Source organism: Mytilus californianus, unplaced genomic scaffold, assembly GCF_021869535.1.
Source record: "Mytilus californianus isolate M0D057914Y unplaced genomic scaffold, xbMytCali1.0.p SCAF_10, whole genome shotgun sequence".
Classification (NCBI taxonomy): Eukaryota; Metazoa; Mollusca; class Bivalvia; order Mytilida; family Mytilidae; genus Mytilus; species Mytilus californianus.
Genome location: NW_026262582.1, coordinates 37,305,868 through 37,327,530, shown reverse-complemented (window position 1 = coordinate 37,327,530; position 21,663 = coordinate 37,305,868). Strand labels below are relative to the sequence as shown.

General features: G+C 31.5%; 2 protein-coding genes across 3 annotated transcripts in view; one reads left to right on the top strand and one right to left on the bottom strand.

Moving 5' to 3' along the window:
- The window catches only part of LOC127718051 (presequence protease, mitochondrial-like), a 33,230-nt gene extending 19,204 nt beyond the window's left edge, over positions 1-14,026 (bottom strand). The window contains exons 1-15 of the mRNA XM_052223949.1: positions 13,940-14,026; positions 11,456-11,552; positions 10,973-11,079; positions 9,779-9,930; positions 9,132-9,246; positions 8,658-8,754; positions 7,766-7,926; positions 6,705-6,831; positions 5,526-5,614; positions 4,780-4,908; positions 3,955-4,068; positions 3,347-3,443; positions 2,393-2,527; positions 1,447-1,585; positions 471-587 (exon numbers count right to left, since the gene is read on the bottom strand). Of these exons, the coding sequence (XP_052079909.1) occupies positions 471-587; positions 1,447-1,585; positions 2,393-2,527; positions 3,347-3,443; positions 3,955-4,068; positions 4,780-4,908; positions 5,526-5,614; positions 6,705-6,831; positions 7,766-7,926; positions 8,658-8,754; positions 9,132-9,246; positions 9,779-9,930; positions 10,973-11,079; positions 11,456-11,552; positions 13,940-13,989 (1,726 nt within the window). The 5' untranslated portion in view covers positions 13,990-14,026. The remainder of the gene's footprint in view (positions 1-470; positions 588-1,446; positions 1,586-2,392; positions 2,528-3,346; positions 3,444-3,954; positions 4,069-4,779; positions 4,909-5,525; positions 5,615-6,704; positions 6,832-7,765; positions 7,927-8,657; positions 8,755-9,131; positions 9,247-9,778; positions 9,931-10,972; positions 11,080-11,455; positions 11,553-13,939) is intronic.
- Positions 14,027-14,468: 442 nt separating this feature from the next.
- LOC127718055 (ankyrin repeat and SOCS box protein 8-like) lies at positions 14,469-19,143 on the top strand. 2 transcript variants are annotated; one of them, XM_052223960.1, is made up of 3 exons: positions 14,469-14,563; positions 15,360-15,598; positions 17,949-19,143. In XM_052223960.1, the coding sequence occupies exons 2-3, from the start codon at positions 15,371-15,373 to the stop codon at positions 18,582-18,584; spliced, it is 864 nt and encodes a 287-aa protein (XP_052079920.1). In that variant the 5' UTR covers positions 14,469-14,563; positions 15,360-15,370; the 3' UTR covers positions 18,585-19,143. The 2 variants fall into 2 exon arrangements, with proteins under 2 accessions (XP_052079920.1, XP_052079919.1); XM_052223959.1 differs by having other exon boundaries at positions 14,469-14,570.
- Positions 19,144-21,663: the final 2,520 nt, after the last annotated feature.

The following is a 21,663-nucleotide window of genomic DNA, read 5'->3' as shown; positions in this document are numbered from 1 at the left end:
AATATATGAATACATATTATGAAATAAGGATATTTCGGCAAAACCATAAGAAGGCAGTAATTCAAAAACACAACTTTGGCAAATATAGACATCTATGGAAAAGATCAAACATCATATGGTAAACTCTTAATCTTTTAATATATAAAAGGTTTGTGAAGACTGTTCCAACGGTCTATTTCTATATCAACTTGATAAAAGCGTTATGTCCTCTCATTCTCATGTTGTGATCACTGACAGTAAAAAAAAAATAAGGACTCTAATAATTGAGATTTTTATATGCCCTTTTATTCTGAGCCTTTCTTTAAGTTTTCTACTAGAACAATCCTTTAAAATCATATTCTTATGAGTTTGAATGCTCCTTTGGTATCTTCGCTTCTCTTTTAAAAGCATATTCATGTTTGAGAAGTATTTTCATATTTACTCTTCAGATTCTCAAATTGTGGATTGCCAATTTGTCATCTTTTCCTTACCTGATGTGACTGTAGCTGCTTTTTCCTCTATAATTTTTCTGTCAATTTCATTTATGTGAAGTGTTGGAAGACAACTCAAATCTTCTTTATCCATCTGTTGTTGTAGGAGTGTTTGACCTAAAGTTTAGATAAAAACAAGAATATAAAACCATAGGATATCATGCCCTGCTCACACTGTCACATTTAATTGTTTCTATGAAAGGCAAAATCTCTATCAGAGACATAATTTGGTATATATATTAAACAGTTCACTCCATAATGAGTTTTGTGTTGATGTTACCACAAGCTTCCTAAATCCAAAGTTTAACCTGATATGCACTTTTACTTTTCAATGTTCAGTGAACCAAACTTTGGGTCAAAACCCTAGCTGGGAATATTTATCAATGTTTCATTTCATAATGCACTTGTATACTAAGTTTTCAGTTGATGTTACCACAAAGTACCTTAATTCAAATGAAAACCTTATCCTAACTTGAGCCAAAACTTGAACAAAATAATGGACAGACCTATGGACTAATGGACGGATGGACTAATGGACTGACAAACAGCCTGCAAAACATAATGCCACTTCACTATCATTGGTGGGCGAGGATATAAATAATAGTATGGGGTGTCCAGCGCTCCCATACTCGTTCTTGGTATAGCTCTTAGAAAATATAGTTCACCATTACTGACAACTTGACAATGATTGATTGTTGCATTTCACAGTGACAGGATGTCCCAGCATAGTCTTAAAGAAATAAGAGAAACCAATTCTATCACTGCAGCTTATCTGAGATAAAATTCATAACTTTCCACATTTTTAAAATTTTACTTTTTTAGATTGGAAAAATGTTTTGTATTGATGCAGTGAAAAAACCTATATAATTCAGTTAATTCCACTTTTTATATTGTAAAGAGATTTTGTGTAGTCCAAAAACAGTGGCAATATATTTTAAGTCACTTCTAGTTGTAAACAGTAGTAATCTTGACCAACCTTTTTTGTAAATTTGTTCCTTATCTTCATCTGTTAATTTCTCCACCATTTTTTGTAATCTTGTTGATTCTTCCTCTTTCCTTTTCTCTTCAAATTTTTCGTCAGGACTCATTGTTGACAACAAGCAATGCTTATTATTCTGTCAATATAAATGACACGTTATATTTGATGAGAGATGTCCAACACAAATTTCAGTCTCTACATAAATAAACAATGTTTGACAAGCGATTTGGAAAGGAATATAACATTTTTAATACAATGGATGAGACATTAAAATAAGACAATTTTCATCTATTTTGCAGAAAATCAGAATGTTTTGATGTGCACTCTTGAGTAACAGGTACCAGATTTGAAGGAAAACACTTCTTTAAAAAAAGTTGTTTCTTTGAAGTAACATACGACTAATCTGTAAAGTCAATGGTTTCATCACGTTACTAAAGAAATAAATTGTTTATGTCTATGAATTTCTTGACTGATAAATGCAAAATTGCTGTTTCATCAACATGGAAAATTGCTGATGATGAAAGCGATTGATGTGGACACCCTAGCAACTAGATGTCACTTTAGAAGGTCGGGAAAAGGGAAGTGAAGTACAAGAAAGCTACTTCTTTGCCCCAGTTGCCCAGTAGCATAAACCCTGAGCCTATCACAAGTTCCTGATTTTTAAAACATCCTCAAATGCACATCTATATAAAATAATGAAAACCCTATTTTGGCATATTTTCATAATGAACATGTGTATTCAATTTCAAATTTATGTGACAACTTTATTGTAAACTACCTTTAACCAAAAACCTTTAACCTGTTTCAAGACTGACAGACAGACGAATACATGATTAATATATAATCCCTCCCATAACTACTGTTGTAGGTTGGGCATAACAAAATTTTACATTCTAGCTTCAGTATCATACCAATAAATGATGAATTTCTAAAAAATTCTTACCTTGAAATACTGTTTAACTTTATTCTGTAGAAACTGTGGATCATCTTGTAATTTCTGTCTGAACTGTTCTACATATTTATTTATTTGTAAACTTTCTACTGGATCTGTGTCATGGTTCCAATTATGACTTATTGCCTAAAATACAAATCAATATTTGGCTGTTGTCTGCCATAATTGTTCTTTGTTTATTTTTTTCTTTAAAGCAAAATCAGTCTGTTGGTTTTCCCCTTTAGATTTTTTTCATATTTTGTCACCCCGGTCTATTTATGGTTTACTTTACTGTGTGGGTTTTCCTCATCGTTGAAGGCTGCAATGTGACCTGTACTTGTTCACATGCTTGTCCTTTGGTCTTTAATGATTTGTTGTTTCATTGGCAATCATACCACATCTCCCTATATTTATAGATATGCTACAAAAAGATCTACATTGTACATGTTATTCACCAACAATTAAACATTATTTTCATACTGCCATATATATAACAGGACAATGTCTCATGTTTGCTAAAAGCAGGGCAGAATTACCAAAGGGATATTCAACCTCATAAGTCAAAGATAAACTGACAACACCATGGCAAAAAACAACCAAAGACAAACAACAGACTACAAAACACAACATAGAATACTAAAGACTCAGCAACCCTATATCACCAATAACAGGGGGTTATCGCAGGTGCTCCAAAAGGGAAAGCAGATCCTGCTCCACATGTGCTACGCTATATATGTCATGTTTTATTAAATGTATATCAGTTATGCATTTAAGTGCTTATATGTTTTGGAATAAAATTTAACTCCACGTAAAATAATCCACATTACAGTACATGTATATGACAAGGTTGTTCATCAGAGTGTTGTCACCTTAAATCACCAACAATCATCCTGAGTCATAGTGAATCACTCAACAATAGTATGAGTGATTTTCAACTGAAACACCTTGTGTGTACTGTATACTTACTAAAGTTAATTTCACACCAAAATTACTGCTCTGATGTTTCAATCCAAGTTCTATCTGATGCAACAAGGCATCGATTCTTTTCTGTTCAAATCCTTCACTGAAAATAAAGAATACATCTATGATAAAACTAGAAACTGAGAGCAGAGTAAACAAAATCATACCACTCTTCCCCATTTGTATATTGGTATGGCAAGGACCATGTTTTGTTATGATAAATTCCAAAAATTAATTGGGTAGAAAAAAAAATTTGTACAGTCGTTAAATAGCACCATTGACGACCAGAAAGATATAGCATCACATAATTTTACTCCATTATTAAATTGTTTCATTTTCACAATGAATGTATAGTAAAAGGGTACAGAAAACTAAAGGGAGTCAGCATAATGTTTTAAAAGCACTGTGTAATTTAAGCATCTTTTTAACACAGACTTAAAAAGCATACTACATCTCCTGCTTTGGACTAAAGATGTTTTTATTAGTGGAATCTAGTGGCTAAATGTTAATTATCAGATTGGTTCTAGTTAAATGGTTACATGTCCATTTTAACAGAAAATCAGAAAAGTTTAAATATCCACATCTAAGATATTCATAGTTGAAGTATAGAGTACCTTACAACTTTATCAAACGTATCAGAAATAATCTGGGTGACTTTTTCCACATCATTAGAACTGATTCCTTGAAGACCAACTGAGAATGCTGAATCTTTGGTATCCCCATGGTAACTGAAAACATAAAAGAAGATAAATTTCATGATAAAAAAATAATCAAAATACTATTGTTTGTTGGATTTTTTGGAATATTTCTGTATAATTTTCATACCTTTTATAAGAAAGTTTGACATCTAGAAATAATTCAATCTAAATATGAGATAATATGCTAATATAACTTGTAAAACTTATTTTCATTAAAAGAAAATTTATGAAAATCAAAGGTTTATAATGTTTTGAATATCTTTTTAAAAGGTTTCTGACCCTTCTATCTTAAATTTAGGAATCTCTCATTTGTTTACAATCTTTTATTTCTTAATTCTTGCAATTATCTATGTGCAGTTTTCATTTTTACTCAAAGCAAAATGATTACTGTCAACCCAGAAATTATTGTGAGGTTTTTATTTATGCGAATTATGCGACTGGATAGGTATCGCAATAATAAGAACTTGCATTCTGATATATTACACATATATCTTTATGAGGCTTCTCCTGAAATTACAATGTTTAATCTCGCATTTTAGTCCATTATTCAAAAATCGCAATAATAAAAGCACGCAATAATTTTTGAATTTACAGTATATAAGATATCAAAGACAATCTCATTTCAACAACAAACTCTTTTGTTTTCTTATTTTTCCCTGAACTTATCAACCCGGAGTACGTCTTTAAGTGGATGTGAAGTGTAAAGTACCAGTAAGACCATACAGGTATACAGTTACTTACCCTGTCATGGGTGCATAATCAGAACCAATTTTAGGTACCAGTAATGACTGATAAAATGGTGAAGTTTCTCCATCCATCAGTAAAGCTCCAATAATACTCAATGTAAAGGATTCAAATGTTTCAGAGATACTGAAATGAAATTCAAATCCAATTAAAATAGGTTTTAACCAGAATTATCACATTTTTTCTTGTGATAACCTTGTTTTTGTATTTCTGCCGTCTGCCTGATCAAATAGGACTACAATAGCGCTTTTCCCTTATGAAGCTTCACATAACATAACTGATGTAATGAATTAGCAACAAATTACAGAACCTAAAATTACTGGTTAATTGCGTTTGACAGTTTAACCATTAGTTTTTTAACACCTTGTTGAGCATTGAAAGAAACACAAGTCAATACGAGACATGTAATTACACATAAGTTTTAATATCAATTTGTTTTAGACATTTTTATTCATTGGGGTTTTGGGTAACTTTTGAAAATATCAACATGCTTTGTTTTCTGTTTAGGTGACTTAAATAGTTCAAGCTAAAAGAGACCTGTTCATAAGGCCATTAAGGAAAACAAATATGTACAGGTTCTCTTTGTACACATACATGACATGCATTGAAGTGTACAGACTGCAATGATTTATTGAAGTAAATGTAAGCTGAACTACTAGACCATGGAGTCAAAAGATATTTTGCAGCAGCTTGATTTGTTATACTCTCTGCACTAAATAGTCTGTATGTATGGAGTTACTCACTCTGTTAATAAGTAACTGACTGACACTGTTGTCTGTTTTTCTGGATCAGGTGCCATTGGGTCAGGCTGACAGGTTATGTGTTTTCTTCTCTGTTGAAAATATATAAAATGATTTATAAGAATATAAGTCCTTCAAATTACACATCCTGGCTTTTTAGCAATCCTTCTCAAAACATCATTCAATCAATTAACCAATAAATTAATCAATCTGATTCAACCAAGTCAAATGATGGCATTAATGGCAAAAATTACTTTTAATCATTTGAAATAGCATGAACTTCATTGCAGATGTGTATCGAATTATCACTTAAAATGCATTATATTAAGATATTATCATTTAACATTTTATTAGAAATATATAATACTTGTATCATTTGGGTAATTTTTAACTTGTCACTTGTTTATCAGAGGCATGTAGTATCTAGGATGTTTAACTGAATATTGTTGGGTTACTTACATTAATCCCTCATCACTTTTATTCTTTAGATTAACTTAAATGATCATTATGATTATTTTTTAAAGTTGCTCAGAAAAATAATCCTTTAAGGGTCCAGTAGAACATTGTGTCTTGTCTGTGATTGCTGCTGTCAGTGTAAAAGTGTTACGATGACTGCCAAATACTATTTAAAGTTTTTATTAGTTAAATAAAATAAATATAAATTAAAACTTTGTCTTTAGATGTTATTTCTTGATGATGAAGAAGTATGTCAAAATTTTGTAACATTCTATAAAGGTTTGACAAAGTTATTGGTATAAAAAAAATTATTCAACACTGTGTGTAAATGTTAACTGCCAAAAACTAAGTCCATCTATCAGTAAAATATAGAAAAATGAAAAAAAAATAATATATTCTTAAATTTTTGATTCAGACGTTATATATATATATATCCAAGTTTAGTATAATTCTATAAAAGTATGACAATGTAATTGATGTCTAAAACATATGTCTGAACAACATATCTTAATGTTAACTGCATAAAAAAAAGTCCATTTTGTTACTGCCGGAATAAGAACTTCAGACATCCACATTCATATGTATACCTCCCTAAGTTTAAAAGATATAAATCTGAATACGGTGTGGCCTTAGACAAACAAAAAAACATATGTATGAATGAAAGGAGATTTTTGACCTACATCAGTTAGAAAGCAACCCAACAACTTGAACAATAATTCAAATTACCATTTCTGTCCATCTTGGTTCGTTAGGCACTTTAGTATCAATATCAATCTTATTAAATTTCTGTAGATAGTTATTATTGATGTACTCTAGATGTTTTTCTAATGGAAAATTTCCATATGTATAAAACCTACAAAAACAAAACATTTGTGAATTACTAATCAAACTATTAGAGCTCTGTGAACAGCAAAGACAAGGATCCAGGATGATAATACCTCTTTTGACACAAATGTACCTAAGGATATTGTCAAACATGGAAATCATGAGCAGTTATTGATCTGTAATTTTGTATGGACATTCCTAGAACTTGCGAAATGCATAGAATGCATACATCTTTGTCATATGAATGCTGGTGGAAACATGTCTCAATGGCAAACACACCACATCTCCTTATTTTTTATGGAGACTTCTTAAACAGCTGACATGCAAAATTTGTAATTTCTAATGGAATAACCTAGGATCTCAAGGATCATTATGTGACATTTAGAAATTCTTTAATAGTTACCAAGTATTTGACATGTAATAATGTGAAAAAAATAATTTTCTTAGCTTCCTATTTATCCTTTAATCTATGATCTCTATAAATTTAAGATGGAAATATATAGTGTCTTTTAAGTGATATTTAGAAATCTTATCTTTTAATTGTTATATCATTAATTTTGTTTGGACATAGCAAGAATTTGATGGATTAAGTGTGAACCTAATAAAAATTCTTTCATGGCTGCCATGCAAAATCTAATAATTTGAATGAATGGATCTATACATGCTATATTTGGATTTTCTTACAATAACACATGTGATAATAAATGCATGGAATAGTTTGAGTTATTCCAATGTTAGATCTCTAGTTGGGTTGGTCTTCCATGAAATCTTTGAAATGTTAAAGAAACACAATGAAATTTATAAACCAATTTCATCTGAAATCGACAATTCTAGCCTTTCTGTCTTAAAACTTTACTCAGTACTCAGAGTACAAAATTTGCCTTCTAATTCAAAATCCAGTATTATGATTGGATGATTGCTGACTCAAAATTAGTGTGACCACAAGGCTTGGATAGACATACCTTGAATTTGAAGGGTGATAATGTGATGCATGAAAGTTCTTTAAATGTTCCCATGTAAGATCTGTTATTTTAGAAGGTTCACCACCAGATATGACTCCATAGGTATGATTTGGTAATAGCTCATTTTGTACTGCTTGGCAATAGATGTTATCTTTATTTGACTGTAACAAAAGCAAAGAATTATAGATAACAACTAAAGGCTCTTAGTTGTTTGATTTGCTCACCTAGCAAAAGTATGCTTTTTGATATCTATTTTCATCTTTATTGTGCTCAATAAATGATTATGAAAAATCAAATGATATATTTTCAAGAATGTTTTTCTCTGACACCAATTTTTTTTTTTTTGGCTATTTGAAATTACAGAAAAACTCATGATGGCAAATTTTATTCTTTTGACACTAATTTGTGTTTCTGTATTTGTGTGTATACTCTATTGTATTGATGTTTTGGACTGTATGAACCACCTGAAAGACTATCATACATGTGTGTGAGGGGGGAGGGGGTTGTACACTGGTATAAGTACCTGAGCCAAGATTACACTATAATAGCCATTTGCCAATTGTTCAGCCAATGATTTTCCCCCCAAAAAAATTATAAACTGGTGCATACAGATATTCACTTTTTTTTTCTATCACTATCAATAAGCAATAAATTCACCAAAAAAATTCATTGAGTAAGAAATTTAAGGCAGCATTCCTGTATTGAATGTTGGACAGTTGGAAGGTACTTTTTATTTAACCCCAGCCAGCATAATTTTTTTTATTTGTTAACATCCAAACTTCTTGTTGAGCATACTTGCTTGCTAGTGAAAGACTGTTAAAAATATCACATTTATAGGATAGAAAAATTCCTTTGCTTTTTCCCACTCATATAACTATAACAGTATACTTACAAATACCCCTTTCATTTCATTATAAACAACTCCTTTAAACATCAGTGGTGAAGACTTGTCTTCAGGGTTCTCATTTTCTAATCTCCAACCTTCTTGACTGTAAACATGGTAAAAACAGTATTAAAACCATAATTAATTTTTTCTGTCGCTAGTCAATATACCCTTTTTCCAGTGGCAGTCTTAGTTTCCCACCCACCATCCCAATTCACCCCCTTGAATAAAATATTTGCATGGTATCCTTTATTTCAAGTTCTATGAGATACATTAGTAGGTGCAACCAACATAGTACCAATACTTTTAATTATTCATTGTGATGACACGAAGTTAAAGAATAATGCTAACTTCTACAAAGTTGATCTTAATGCATTATGTCAGGTTTAAAAATACAGCCAGAATTAAGACTGAAGGGTTGAGAAAAGGGAAAAAAACTTCCCTGCCACCAAACCATTTAAAAGAAAAATAAGATTTACAAACCTGAAATCAAGTTCTCTAAGTTGTGGAAAGAACACTGCATCCAAATAAACTGACAGCAGATTCTCAAAATCTTTTTGGTTCTGTGAGGAGTATGGATACATTGTCCAATCGCTAGCTATAAAAATAAAGTATGAACAGACAATGACAGAAGATAAGAATGAGATTTATTCCAAAAAAAAGATTTATGGGACGACACTGGACATCTTAACAAACATTTCTGTGGTAGCTGCTTGCTATGAATTTTAACTATATCTTTAAAAAAAGTAAATATATTTTTTTGTACATTTTAAATTGGGAAACACTTTTTATTGCAAAATGTTTGCTTCATCAAATCAAAATCACAGCCTTTCAAACAAACAAAGTTCTGAATTTCTAATAAAGCTCAATATATGGGTAAAGATAAAGACAAATATTATAGGCTATATATCATACCTCATCTCCTTATTTTTATATAAAAGGTAAAATGAGCATAGAGCATGAATACAAGATTTTTTTTCTAAATAATAATACATTTATGTGGGTGATGGGGTTCAGAACAGTTTTCACAATATGAAAACACTTTTATTCTTTTTTAATCCTATGAGTGGTTGAATGTTAGGTTGAAAAGGCACAAAAACTGGACTCCAAAATAACCAGATATACAGTACCTGTCATAGCATTCATAAATGTAGATAAGGATCTGTTAAGCATTTTAAAGAAAGGATCTCGGACAGGAAACCTCCTTGATCCACACAGTGTGGTGTGTTCCAGTATATGTGGCACACCTGTACTATCCATAGGTGTTGTTCTGAACATAACACTGAAATTATAAAATTAAAGATTTCCAATTGTGTTCAGTGTTTAAAAGAATGAATATCTGCTAGGAAACATTCTTGATCCACCCAAATTTTCAATCTGATATGAAGAACAATTACAAAGACATTTGTAAAGTAAGTAAAAAAATGCCAAGGGATCAAAATTACAATCCTCCACTAAATAAAGAGCTGCGCTTTGAGCACATGATATGCCGGGTGCCCGTTGCTTTTTCAACAGATAAAGTTCCATAACTTCTCAATGTCATATCAGAAATTTATAAAAAAAACTAAAGGGAGGTTTTTTTAATAGATATAATTTCATATAAACTAGTAACTAAAAGTTCCATGAAAACTGCTCAAAGCACTTTTGAGTTATTGTCCAAAAACTTGAAAATCCCCCTTTTTTTGGAATAAAATCCCTTAACTCGGAAACGTAAAATCTAAAATTTATAAAAATCGAAAGGGAGCTTAAGTCAATAGATATAAACAATTCACCAAAGTTTCATGCAAATGGGTAAAAGCGTTTTTGAGTTATGGTCCGACATGTTGACGAAGGACAGACAGACGTACAGACAGACGCCCTGTATTTCTATGTCCACCGCAATGCTTTACATGGGGGACAATAATCATACAAACATTAATATTGTATATCTACAACGTCAATCCAGCTTAGAAAGTCAATATATATAAACAGTGAATACACAACAAAAGGATACAGAACAAAGACCTAGAAACCCCTTACATACTGAATATTCAAATGAGTAAAGTATTTTTCCCTCAATTTCTGCCAAAGTGTGATATACATTTTCTGCCTTTTCTATCTAGTTATCACCTATTGTGGATTCATTTTTATATGTTGGATACCAATTTTCGTGGATATCCAGAGTAAAGGTGAACCATGAATTTAAATGTTCAACAACGTACAAATTTTTCAGACTTTGGTAAAACCACTAAATCAATAATCCACTAAAACGCAATTTTTCCTCAATCCACAAAAATTAATTCCTGTGAAAAGAAATAAATCCACATCATTTCCTTTAAACATACCTAAAAGCGTTATTGCTATCATCCCTGGCCACATGTAAATGTTCTGCTCCTGTTTTATCATGGTGAAGTACAACACTGGTTAGCATTAACTCGGGAACCTCAACAACCTACAAAACATGTAAAATGTTGTGAAAATGTAGTATTATTACAATGAGGGCTATACCATTACAATAGATGTGGGAGGGTAGAGAGGGATTCACTTTTATAACTGTGTAATTGTGTTTTTATCACCTCAATTGTTTTTAACCCAACTGTGTAAATATGTTTTCACCAACTCAATTTTTTTTACCTTTACTCATTTCATCTTTTAACCATATATTTCTTATCATTTCATCTTTTAACAATATATTTTCTATCACATAATCTTTCTCGAAATTTTTTTTATACTATGTATCATGGTCACCTTTTTTACCATGTACCTACATACATTTTATCATCCCAACTTTTTAACCATCATCCATGCAATTTATTGTATCACCTCACCTTTTTGACTGTATAACCATGGATTTTATCTCCATCTTTGTACTTCTTCACAGCATTTTGTACTGAGGAACACAGACGGCAGTGATGAATTCTTTGGCTAAAATAAAAGTTTATTTGTATCTTTGTACTTCCTTAATTTTAATTATCAATATACATGTATATATGTGTCCCAATCCACATATTTCATCTGTGCAAGGGCAATAACTCCAAAATATTTTTTTTATACATTCTTTTATAATTTTTTTCTTTTCATAAATATCCTTAAAGAAAGGTAGGTGGGAGATAGCTTACATTACAATTTTTTATAAATTTCTATTTTCAAAGTGCAAGATTTCTGAGAAAATGGCTGATCAGTGAAAGGTCTATATTTCCGTCATATAGAGCTCATTTCATGGATAAGTGATCCATTGTGATCTTGGTTAAAATTATGTGATTAGGTCTGTTTCTGAGATACTTTACAGTAGGTCAACAATATTTGATGTATGGAATGATTACAAGGTGCACATGTCTGTAAGGCAGAGTTTATCTGACCTCAACCATGTTTTCATGGTTCATTGGTCATTCTTTAAATTTTTGTGGTAAGACATGTTAGATCTGTTTCTCAAAAACTACAAGATAATATATTTATTAAAGGTTAAAATTATTTGGTCAATGGAAAGATTATAAGGTGTACATTTATGTCTGGTAGTGTTCATCTGATCTTGACCTCATTTATGGTGCTACATATATGATAAATGCATAGACTTTTTACAAGTATCAGTCCAAACGTTGGCTAACTACTTAACTAGGGGCACCCCTTTTCAAAATCCTGTATCTGGACCTTGAATCATAATCCAAAAAGCAGAGGAGACATTTCTGCATATGCGTTCTTGTCATTTAAATTCTTTTTAATACATTGAAAAGTAATAGCAATGATATCAAATCATATTTCAATAGGGTTTGTACCATACAGAGTTGGAAAATTTTATTCACAAATGCAATCAAATGTGTGATTTTCATTTGAATGAACAACCTCATTAGACTTTTATCTTATTGTTGATTTTTTTATAATCCAGAAACAAAACTAATACACCAGATGCACATTTAACTGCACATGTCTAACCGAATTAGCCAAACTGTGAAATCATGCGATATTTTCAGAGAACTCATCGACTGAGGGCTTACGGTTGATAAGCAGTGACCATGCAGACCTGGAAAAACAATCACCTGATCAAGTGTTTGTGTTTACATGTTCATGCAACACAAGAATCATTTGAATCAAAATATTTATTGACAACTTTATTAACAATGACACATTAAAAGATTTTAACAAGGACCACTGTTGTGTTGTTGGTTGCAGTAATAGACGATCTGATATGCCGCCTCATGATGTACCTTTAATTTTCTCTAAGAATTGATAGGATACACGCTGAGGTCGTTCACTTAGCGGGAATAATAAATTAGATAAATAAGTGGGGTCACTTGTCTTAATATCCCTATATTAGGTCATAAATTAAGAAGTCAATTAACACCTTAACCATGTGGAATCCTAGCTTTACCTTGTACTATCTCACTAGGTGACAATCAATAAAAACATACCCTTTTCTACATACAGTTGCTGAAAATGGGACGACCATTTGACATGTTTGATATTCTGGCAGACCGAGATATTATGGTTAATGCAACTGGATAGAGTTTAATAATTTAGGAGGGGTCAATCAGCAATTTGATCTTATTTTATGGTAAAGCTAATAAATACAGGATATCCAATTACTTTTAATGATATCTTGTTGTAAATTCATTCATTAATAAAAATAAGTTAATAAATAATTTTCACAATAACAAGGATTTTACTTAATTATTAGTTCGACGTCCTCCAAAACAAATCCTTGACAATACCACGGATGTACTGTTTATTTTTAAATAATGAGGGTTGTTTTTTAATTAATTTGAAATGTTATTAAATACTTTTTTTTTATAACAGAAATTTGAAAATTTTGGACACAAATTATGCTAAGATATGCATTATATAGAATTTTCAAAAGTTGAAAATATGTAGAAAAATTACACTGGCCCTTGGCACTGAACCACTGTTTAGACAAAGTCGATCATGAACATAGCCTATAAGTGAAATGTTATGTGTCAGGACCTTTTATAGCTTACTATTCAGTATGGATTTTGCGCATTGTTGAGGGTCGTATATTGACCTATGGCTCATTTCATCTATGTTATTTGGTCTCTGGTGAATAGTTGTCCCCCCCCCCCCCCTATTTCAGTTGTTTAGTCCACACCTACATTACTGTCATTTGAACTCTATGTAGTAAATCGGAGCGATTTTATTTTCAAATGACAAGTGCAATCAAACTTGCTGATCGATTTAAGTTATAATTTTAAGGTTATGAGAGGATATTGTTATTTTTTAATTTTCTGATGCAAGATCATGTTATTAAAGATTTGTTTTAAATATTGCAACAGAAGTAAACCTCACAACAAAGAGTCCCATACCTTTTCGCAAATATCCTGGCAAATTTTCCGGGTTTGATTATCCTATGCATTTTGTATTAAAATAGCCAACTGTTACGCTCGAGTGAATAAAAAAAATTACAAGTCAGGTCGACTTTGTTTCAATGGGCGCATCCATGTTGTCATTCAGAAGAGAATACGTTATTATATAAAAATTGAATCTATTTTAAAAATTGTTGACTGTCCTTTGATGTTCATATTTTGTTTACAAATAAAAATACAAGTACTCATTTAAACTATTTCCTTAAAGATAATTTAATCTTCAATTAAAATATTTTCTGCATATTTTTTTTACAGTAAAGTGTATATTCCAGATTCCAATGTAGTATCTTGAAAATTCCTATATTTCATCTGATATTATAAGATCTTATAAACATTAATATAAGAGTAGAGACATTAGTCAAGTTAACACTAATTTATAATTTACGTTGTTATATTTTGCAGGTATAAATTGGATAGCCATAACAATAGGTTGTCTTTATTATCTGTAAATAGTAACTTTACGTTGATAAAAAAAATGTCAACAAACTTTGACAGATAGTTGACAGCTGTTAATTTGAAGAAAAGCAGCTTTCTGTTCAGTGACAACACGTTATAGTAGTAAATGTATATGGTAACTTTTAAATAAATCGTAAACTTATAGAAAAATGGCAATACAAGAACCTTGCAAATTTAACATTTGGAATGCAATCTTGAATCAAACAAAAATTGCTGACATGTAGTTTTATTTTTCCCTATATTCAAATATATCAAGATTTTAAATGAATACAATTAGGCTATTTTACTGCAAGAAATACCAGTTATGAAAAATATTAAAAGCCGTCAAAAATTTAAAATAAAAATTTACAAAAATTTTCTATAGACATTATCTCTATTCTTGAAGGAGTCTCAGTGGCCGAGTGGTTATGTATCACTAGCCTGTCAACACTGAGGCTGTGAGTTTGTATCCCCCGCGTGGCAGAAGTGCTCAACTCCAATCTTCATTTGACTGGGATTGTCAGTTTTCCGACCAAAGGTCGGTGGTTCTCTCTGGGTACTCCAGCTTCCTCCACCAAATAAAACCGGCTGCCAATTAGCACAATAGTGCTGAAAGTGGTGTTAAACACCAATCAATCAATCCAGTTTTCAAACTGCAAACCTTGACCTGTGATTTTGCAACACTTGAACTATTGACCTTGTCTGGCTTTCAAAATTTTAATTCTGGTATCTACATGTACGTGTACATGTATGATGTGTTTTATATTTTCATGGTTGCATCATTGTTGCTGGACAGATATATTGATAGTGCCATCAACACATCTAGATTTTATTCTTCTACAACTTGAAAACCATTTGATTTTTTTTGGTTGGTGTCAGCAGTTTATATTTAAGAAATAACATTGGTATTCCCCTTATTTTTCAGTTGCTTTACCAATGTGGTATGCTATGGAGAATGAACAAAATATGTATGCATTATCAGAGCGTCTGATTCGAGCTATCAGTAATTGGCATTTATGTGTGCCCTCTGTAGACGACATAGAAGATCTGATTGATGCAGGGGCTGATGTTAACAGACTGCATGGTACTTTGTTACCCCTACATTGTGCCTGTATGGTGAGCGACAATGAAACTCTCAAGTTATTGTTGGATAAAGGTGCTAGGGTTAGTAAATTCAGTTTTAGGTAGATAAAGGAGATGAAGGATTATCATCAAAGTACAGCAACCCAACTGACAAATTTATTAAAAATAGATGTCTACAGGTAACTTTATATGGCCTTCATTGTTGCCAAGCATCCACTATATGTGGCAATCCCCAAATGTACAAAAGTTTATGAATCAAGAGACAATCGTATAAGTGAGGATCTGGATGGGGTTTACAGAATGATGGTAAAGATATGGCAAATACAATATACATTGCCTAAAAAATTACAGAATGCAGAAATGAAGACCCCTGAATCCAGTCCCTGGTAGAAAAAAAAGAATGTGACCACCATAAATGTAAAAATAAGATTTCTGATGCTATTTATAGTAATTAAGTTTGAAAAGCTATATAGACAATATACTTACTTCAAAGGATGATAATGAGTGTATGTCAATCATGTCAATGAGACAGCTACTTGCAATCTCAATAAAATAAAAAAGATTCAATACTGGTAGCACAGCTACTTGTCATCTCAATAAAAGAAAAACGATTCAATACTGGTAGCACAGCTACTTGTCATCTCAATAAAAGAAAAATGATTCAATACTGGTAGCACAGCTACTTGTGATCTCAATAAAAGAAAAAATGTTTCAATACTTGTAGCACATCTACTTGTCATCTCTATAAAAGAAAAAAGATTCAATACTGGTAGCACAGCTACTTGTCATCTCAATAAAAGAAAAACGATTCAATACTGGTAGCACAGCTACTTGTCATCTCAATAAAAGAAAAAAAGATTCAATACTGGTAGCACAGCTACATTTTTTTTGTACTTGTCATCTCAATAAAAGAAAAAAGATTCAATACTGGTACCACAGCTACTTGTCATCTCAATAAAAGAAAAATGTTTCATTACTTGTAGCACATCTACTTGTCATCTCAATAAAAGAAAAATGTTTCAATACTGGTAGCACATCTACTTGTCATCTCAATAAAAGAAAAAAAAATCAATACTGGTAGCACAGCTACTTGTCATCTCAATAAAAGAAAAAAGATTCAATACTGGTAGCACAGCTACTTGTCATCTCAATAAAAGAAAAAAATGTAATACTGGTACCACAGCTACTTGTCATCTCAATACAAGAAAAATGTTTCAATACTGGTAGCACATCTATTTGTCATCTCAATAAAAGAAAAAAGATTTAATACTGGTAGCTGTTAATTCATATGATACACCTTCATATATTTATTCAGTAATATTGGTAATAGTTATTGTTACAGATCACAAAAATACAACTACATATATATACATGTACAAAATATGATTGAAGGTTAATGACTTGCAGTCAGGGGTAAATCTTATACAAGTCATGTTTATTTACTTAAGGAATGACTGTAATATTTTTTCTGTCTATGAAGAAATAACATAAAAAATGTGGTGCACACTGAATAACCCGCGTAGCGGGTTATTTAAAGTGTGCACCACATTTTCTATGTTATTTCGAATAGACAGAAAAAAACATTACAGTCATTCCTTATAATTTAATTTTAAATTCCATTTTAAACTGGAGTAAATTATGAAAAAAAGTTGACGACTTCACGGTCATTATATAATTATGACTAAATTATGTCTATGAGCTGATAAACAAAACACCATCAGCCAATCAGAAGACGCGTTACATCCAAAATTAAATTATTTGAAGATGTAAGTAAAATTTACTTGTAGAAGTAAATTTGTATGATTTTCAATTTCATATTAAGATTTGAATAATCTCCCCTTTATCTTCTCCAAAGTAAATAAAATTATTGTACATGTATTACCCCTGACTGACTTGTTACGACTAGAATGTTGAAATTTTTTATCAAAAGCTTAAGACTGCACTAATTGAGGGAAAATCCAACATACATGTACATGTATAAAAAATCAATTTAACCTGAAAACTCATCAAAGATACCAGGCTTATAAGGGAGCAACCATTTAACTTCAGGGGGGTTATGATTTTTTGTCTGAGTCAGAAAAATTTTTTCACACAAAATGCGAACATTTTTTTTTAGTTTTTAAACGCTATCAATCAAATTATTTTTTTCAAAATTTAACACTATAACTTCTATAAGGTATGGGAAAAATCTGGATTCAGAAATTTTTTTTTTTGTCATCTTCTTGACAACAATATTTTTTTTCATCAAATTGGGGATCAGACTATTTTTTTAGGAAAAAACCATAACCTCCCTTTGAAGTTAAATGGTCGTTCCCTAACTTGTACGTCTTTTGGTCTCTGGTGGAAAGTTGCCTCATTGGAAATCATACCACATCTTATTTTTGTATAATTTGGTATGCCACATAAGACTAATGGACATTCTTTTTTACAGGTAAATGATGCAGATGGTTACGGGAGAACTGCATTACATTATGCAGCTGAGCGTGATTCAGTTTGTACAGAAATGTTGTTAGAACATGGGGCCAATGTAAATGCTGGAGATGCTAATTCAAATACTGCTCTACATTGGGCAGCATTCAAGAGCAACGAACCTTGTGTTATATTGCTATTAAAGAATGGGGCTAATGTTGATGCCCATGATTTCAATGATGACACACCTCTAAGTTGGGCAGCTAGAAAAGGCAGCGTATCTATAATAAAACTGCTATTAGATTACAATGCTTGTGTGAACTGTAAAAATCTCCGTGGACTTACAGCATTACACAGAATAGCATCGGTATTAGCCAGTGGCCTCAATACAGATGCAGACAGTGACTGCATGGAGTTACTGCTTAGAGCTGTGGGTCAGTTTGACTTTCGAAATGAGAACTCGGAACTTCCAGCAGATTTAGCTAGGGACAATAAGTTATGCGAAACACTGTTACCACTCTCACAAAATGTTCGACCATTGCAAAATCTATGTCGTTTCACGATTAGGAAATTGTTAGGCCAAAGATACTTGCCAAATGTTGTACCAAAGTTACCTCTTCCAAGATCTATTCAAGAGTTAGTCTTATTAAAAAAATGAATTTTAAATATTTTAATCATATTGTGGAACAGTACACACCAGGTATTGTGGGTTCATTTATTTTCATGAGTACCAATTTTCGTGAATTAAGGAATAATTGTATTTATATCTGGATATCTGATTTCATGGTTTTACCAAAGTCTGCATACATGTACAAGTCTATAGGAAATTGTACTCAGTCAACATTGAAATTTGTGACTCACCTATACCAAAGAAATCCACAAAAAATGGTACCCAAAAAAAAAATGAATCCACAGTAGTCAGGTAAAATTCCTCTTAATGGGGATTTTTTTTTTATGATGGATACTGCTGAATTTGGCTGATTCACTCTTAAATATCCCTCTGTGTAATTCAATAGGCAATATTTCAGAGTGAGAATGGCCTAAAACATATGCCCTTTATCATACATTAGGGTCAAATGAGCCTACAAATTTTATTGTTATTTTTCACATCATGACTTGTAACCTACTGCCCGTTGTTGGGGTCAAAATGGGTTAAATATTAATTGTTATTAATGTTTGTTTTTTTTTTTTACTAAAAAGTACCATAAATTGTCATATTTGTTATCTTATTCCCACCCTCACAGGATCATAAATCACCTATAACCATGTGCACCCTGTTATGACAGACATTCACTGAACCCCAGCAAGAATGATTTTTGTCTCACCTCTACAAATTAGTGGAGACAAGACTTAGGCATGTGATTCCTGGTAAACTATACTTATTGAAAGTCATTGATATTTGGTATGCATTTGTATTAATACTTGCATGGTATTAGCAACAGTACATCTCATTTATATAGAGATTATATGTCCTGACTCTCACTTGTTGTTCATTTACTTTAGAACTTTTGCACAGTTTACATGTTAAAGTTTGTGATTAGGTCAGTTTATTTAACTGGTATTGGCCACAGACCACAATTAAATTCCCCTATTAGTTCTTTATAACGTTTTGTTTCATTAAAAAAATTGCACCTTGCATTTTTGTCAAATCTTTTGTGTGTGTAATGTATAGTACTAGTCCAAAAATATATCCAAAATTCACAAAGATTGAACCAATGACTCTTACAAATTTAGCCAATACACCTCCATACCCCTATGGACAAGTCAAGAGATGTTCCGAAAACTGTAAATATCACCTTTTTGCACCTGGCCTAATCACTCTTTCCATATCAAAATCAGTTAAAATACAACATCCAAAAGTTTATTTCACCTCTCTTCTTTTATTTCCACCCAAAAAAAACTAAGAAATGAGTGAGGAAGGGAAAGAAAAAAAATTAAGAAAAACTACACTCTAATTAAAAGGAACTATATTCGTGGACAATTAATTGTGGTCTTGGGCCTATTAGGGGTCTAAAACTTGACCAATTCTAATAAAACTTAGCATGATTTAAGCTTAGTGTATTATAAAACCGTTTACAAAGTTTCAAAGCCATATGATACCAGTTATTAAAAATGTGGCATTTTTTATATCTGAACTTTGGGTGCTGAATTGTGGCGTTGAATTAGAACAATTTCAACTATCAAATTTGGGCTTCTAAAAACCAAAATATACCAAAACTTACATTTTTTAATGTTTCTATGTATAAGTTATCACCTATTAAAAGCAACAGATAGCATACTTCATGTTTCAGACTTATAAAAAATGGCCAGAAGTAAATTTTATATGAGCCTGTGCCAAAAAATAGAGGTTTTCAAATGAAGTCAGGCCTTATATGAAATGTAATATTTTTCACTTACCACAATTTTCTGAAGTTGTTAAGTTATAAAAAAACCTTTAACATGTTATAAATGTACTTTTAATGGAAATATAAGTTTCAAATAGCATAACACATGTGAATAAAATGGTCTTCAGCAATGTCAAGCTTAAAAAAACAGGTTGTCAATTTAGGTCGTTCCCCACATTTGCATATTAAAAAGCATATAAATGATATGGTAGATAGAGATATGCTTCTTTTTGCTCAAATCTTTGTTTAGATATGATAAAACATGGAGCCTGGATGTAACATGACTGTCACTTTCAACTATATATGTAGACAGTATGATTTGATGCAAAGTTATTTACTTTACTTTTTAAAACCGGCATGAAATTTCAGCCTCAAAAGGCCAATATTTTAACCACTAGCTATCAAACAAAAGAAAATAAAGGTAGTCTGTGAAACAGACAAGGTCAAATAACCAGTAATAAGTGCTTTTGATACAGATTCAGTGAAATCTGCTAAAAGGAATTCAACTTGTATGTGCATAGAACCTCATTTTTCACATGCTTCATACTGACCGTTAGACTAAGACCATTAAATCAGCACATTTTGCACTCTTATTCTGATTTTATCTACTTTTTTTGTGTTCAGTGTTCAAAAATGAGTTAAACATCTACATTAGATACCACAAACACAAATAAAAAACCAGAAAAATCTGCCAGAGAGAAAGTAAGCATGCTACTTTTGTAAATATATTGAAACAACTGAAAAAGTTCAATTTTTGGCATGTAGGCTGAAATGTCACTTTTTTACAAAATTTCTATCAAATAAAAGTGGAAATCATTTATTCTCATGTAGTTTGACAAATTAATACCAATAGATCATTCAGGGAAGTTGTCAAAGTACAAATTCAATATTTCCTGAATTCACCTCTTAGGCCACAGACCACAATTAAATTCCCCTATTAGTTCTTTATAACGTTTTGTTTCATTAAAAAAATTGCACCTTGCATTTTTGTCAAATCTTTTGTGTGTGTAATGTATAGTACTAGTCCAAAAATATATCCAAAATTCACAAAGATTGAACCAATGACTCTTACAAATTTAGCCAATACACCTCCATACCCCTATGGACAAGTCAAGAGATGTTCCGAAAACTGTAAATATCACCTTTTTGCACCTGGCCTAATCACTCTTTCCATATCAAAATCAGTTAAAATACAACATCCAAAAGTTTATTTCACCTCTCTTCTTTTATTTCCACCCAAAAAAAACTAAGAAATGAGTGAGGAAGGGAAAGAAAAAAAATTAAGAAAAACTACACTCTAATTAAAAGGAACTATATTCGTGGACAATTAATTGTGGTCTTGGGCCTATTAGG

Bases quoted from the DNA above. Each gene is read 5' to 3' on its own strand.
- LOC127718055 (XM_052223960.1), top strand. From the start codon at position 15,371: ATGTGGTATGCTATGGAGAATGAACAAAATATGTATGCATTATCAGAG. The intron at 15,599-17,948 runs GTTAGTAAATTC...TCTTTTTTACAG, and splicing joins TGTTGGATAAAGGTGCTAGG to GTAAATGATGCAGATGGTTA.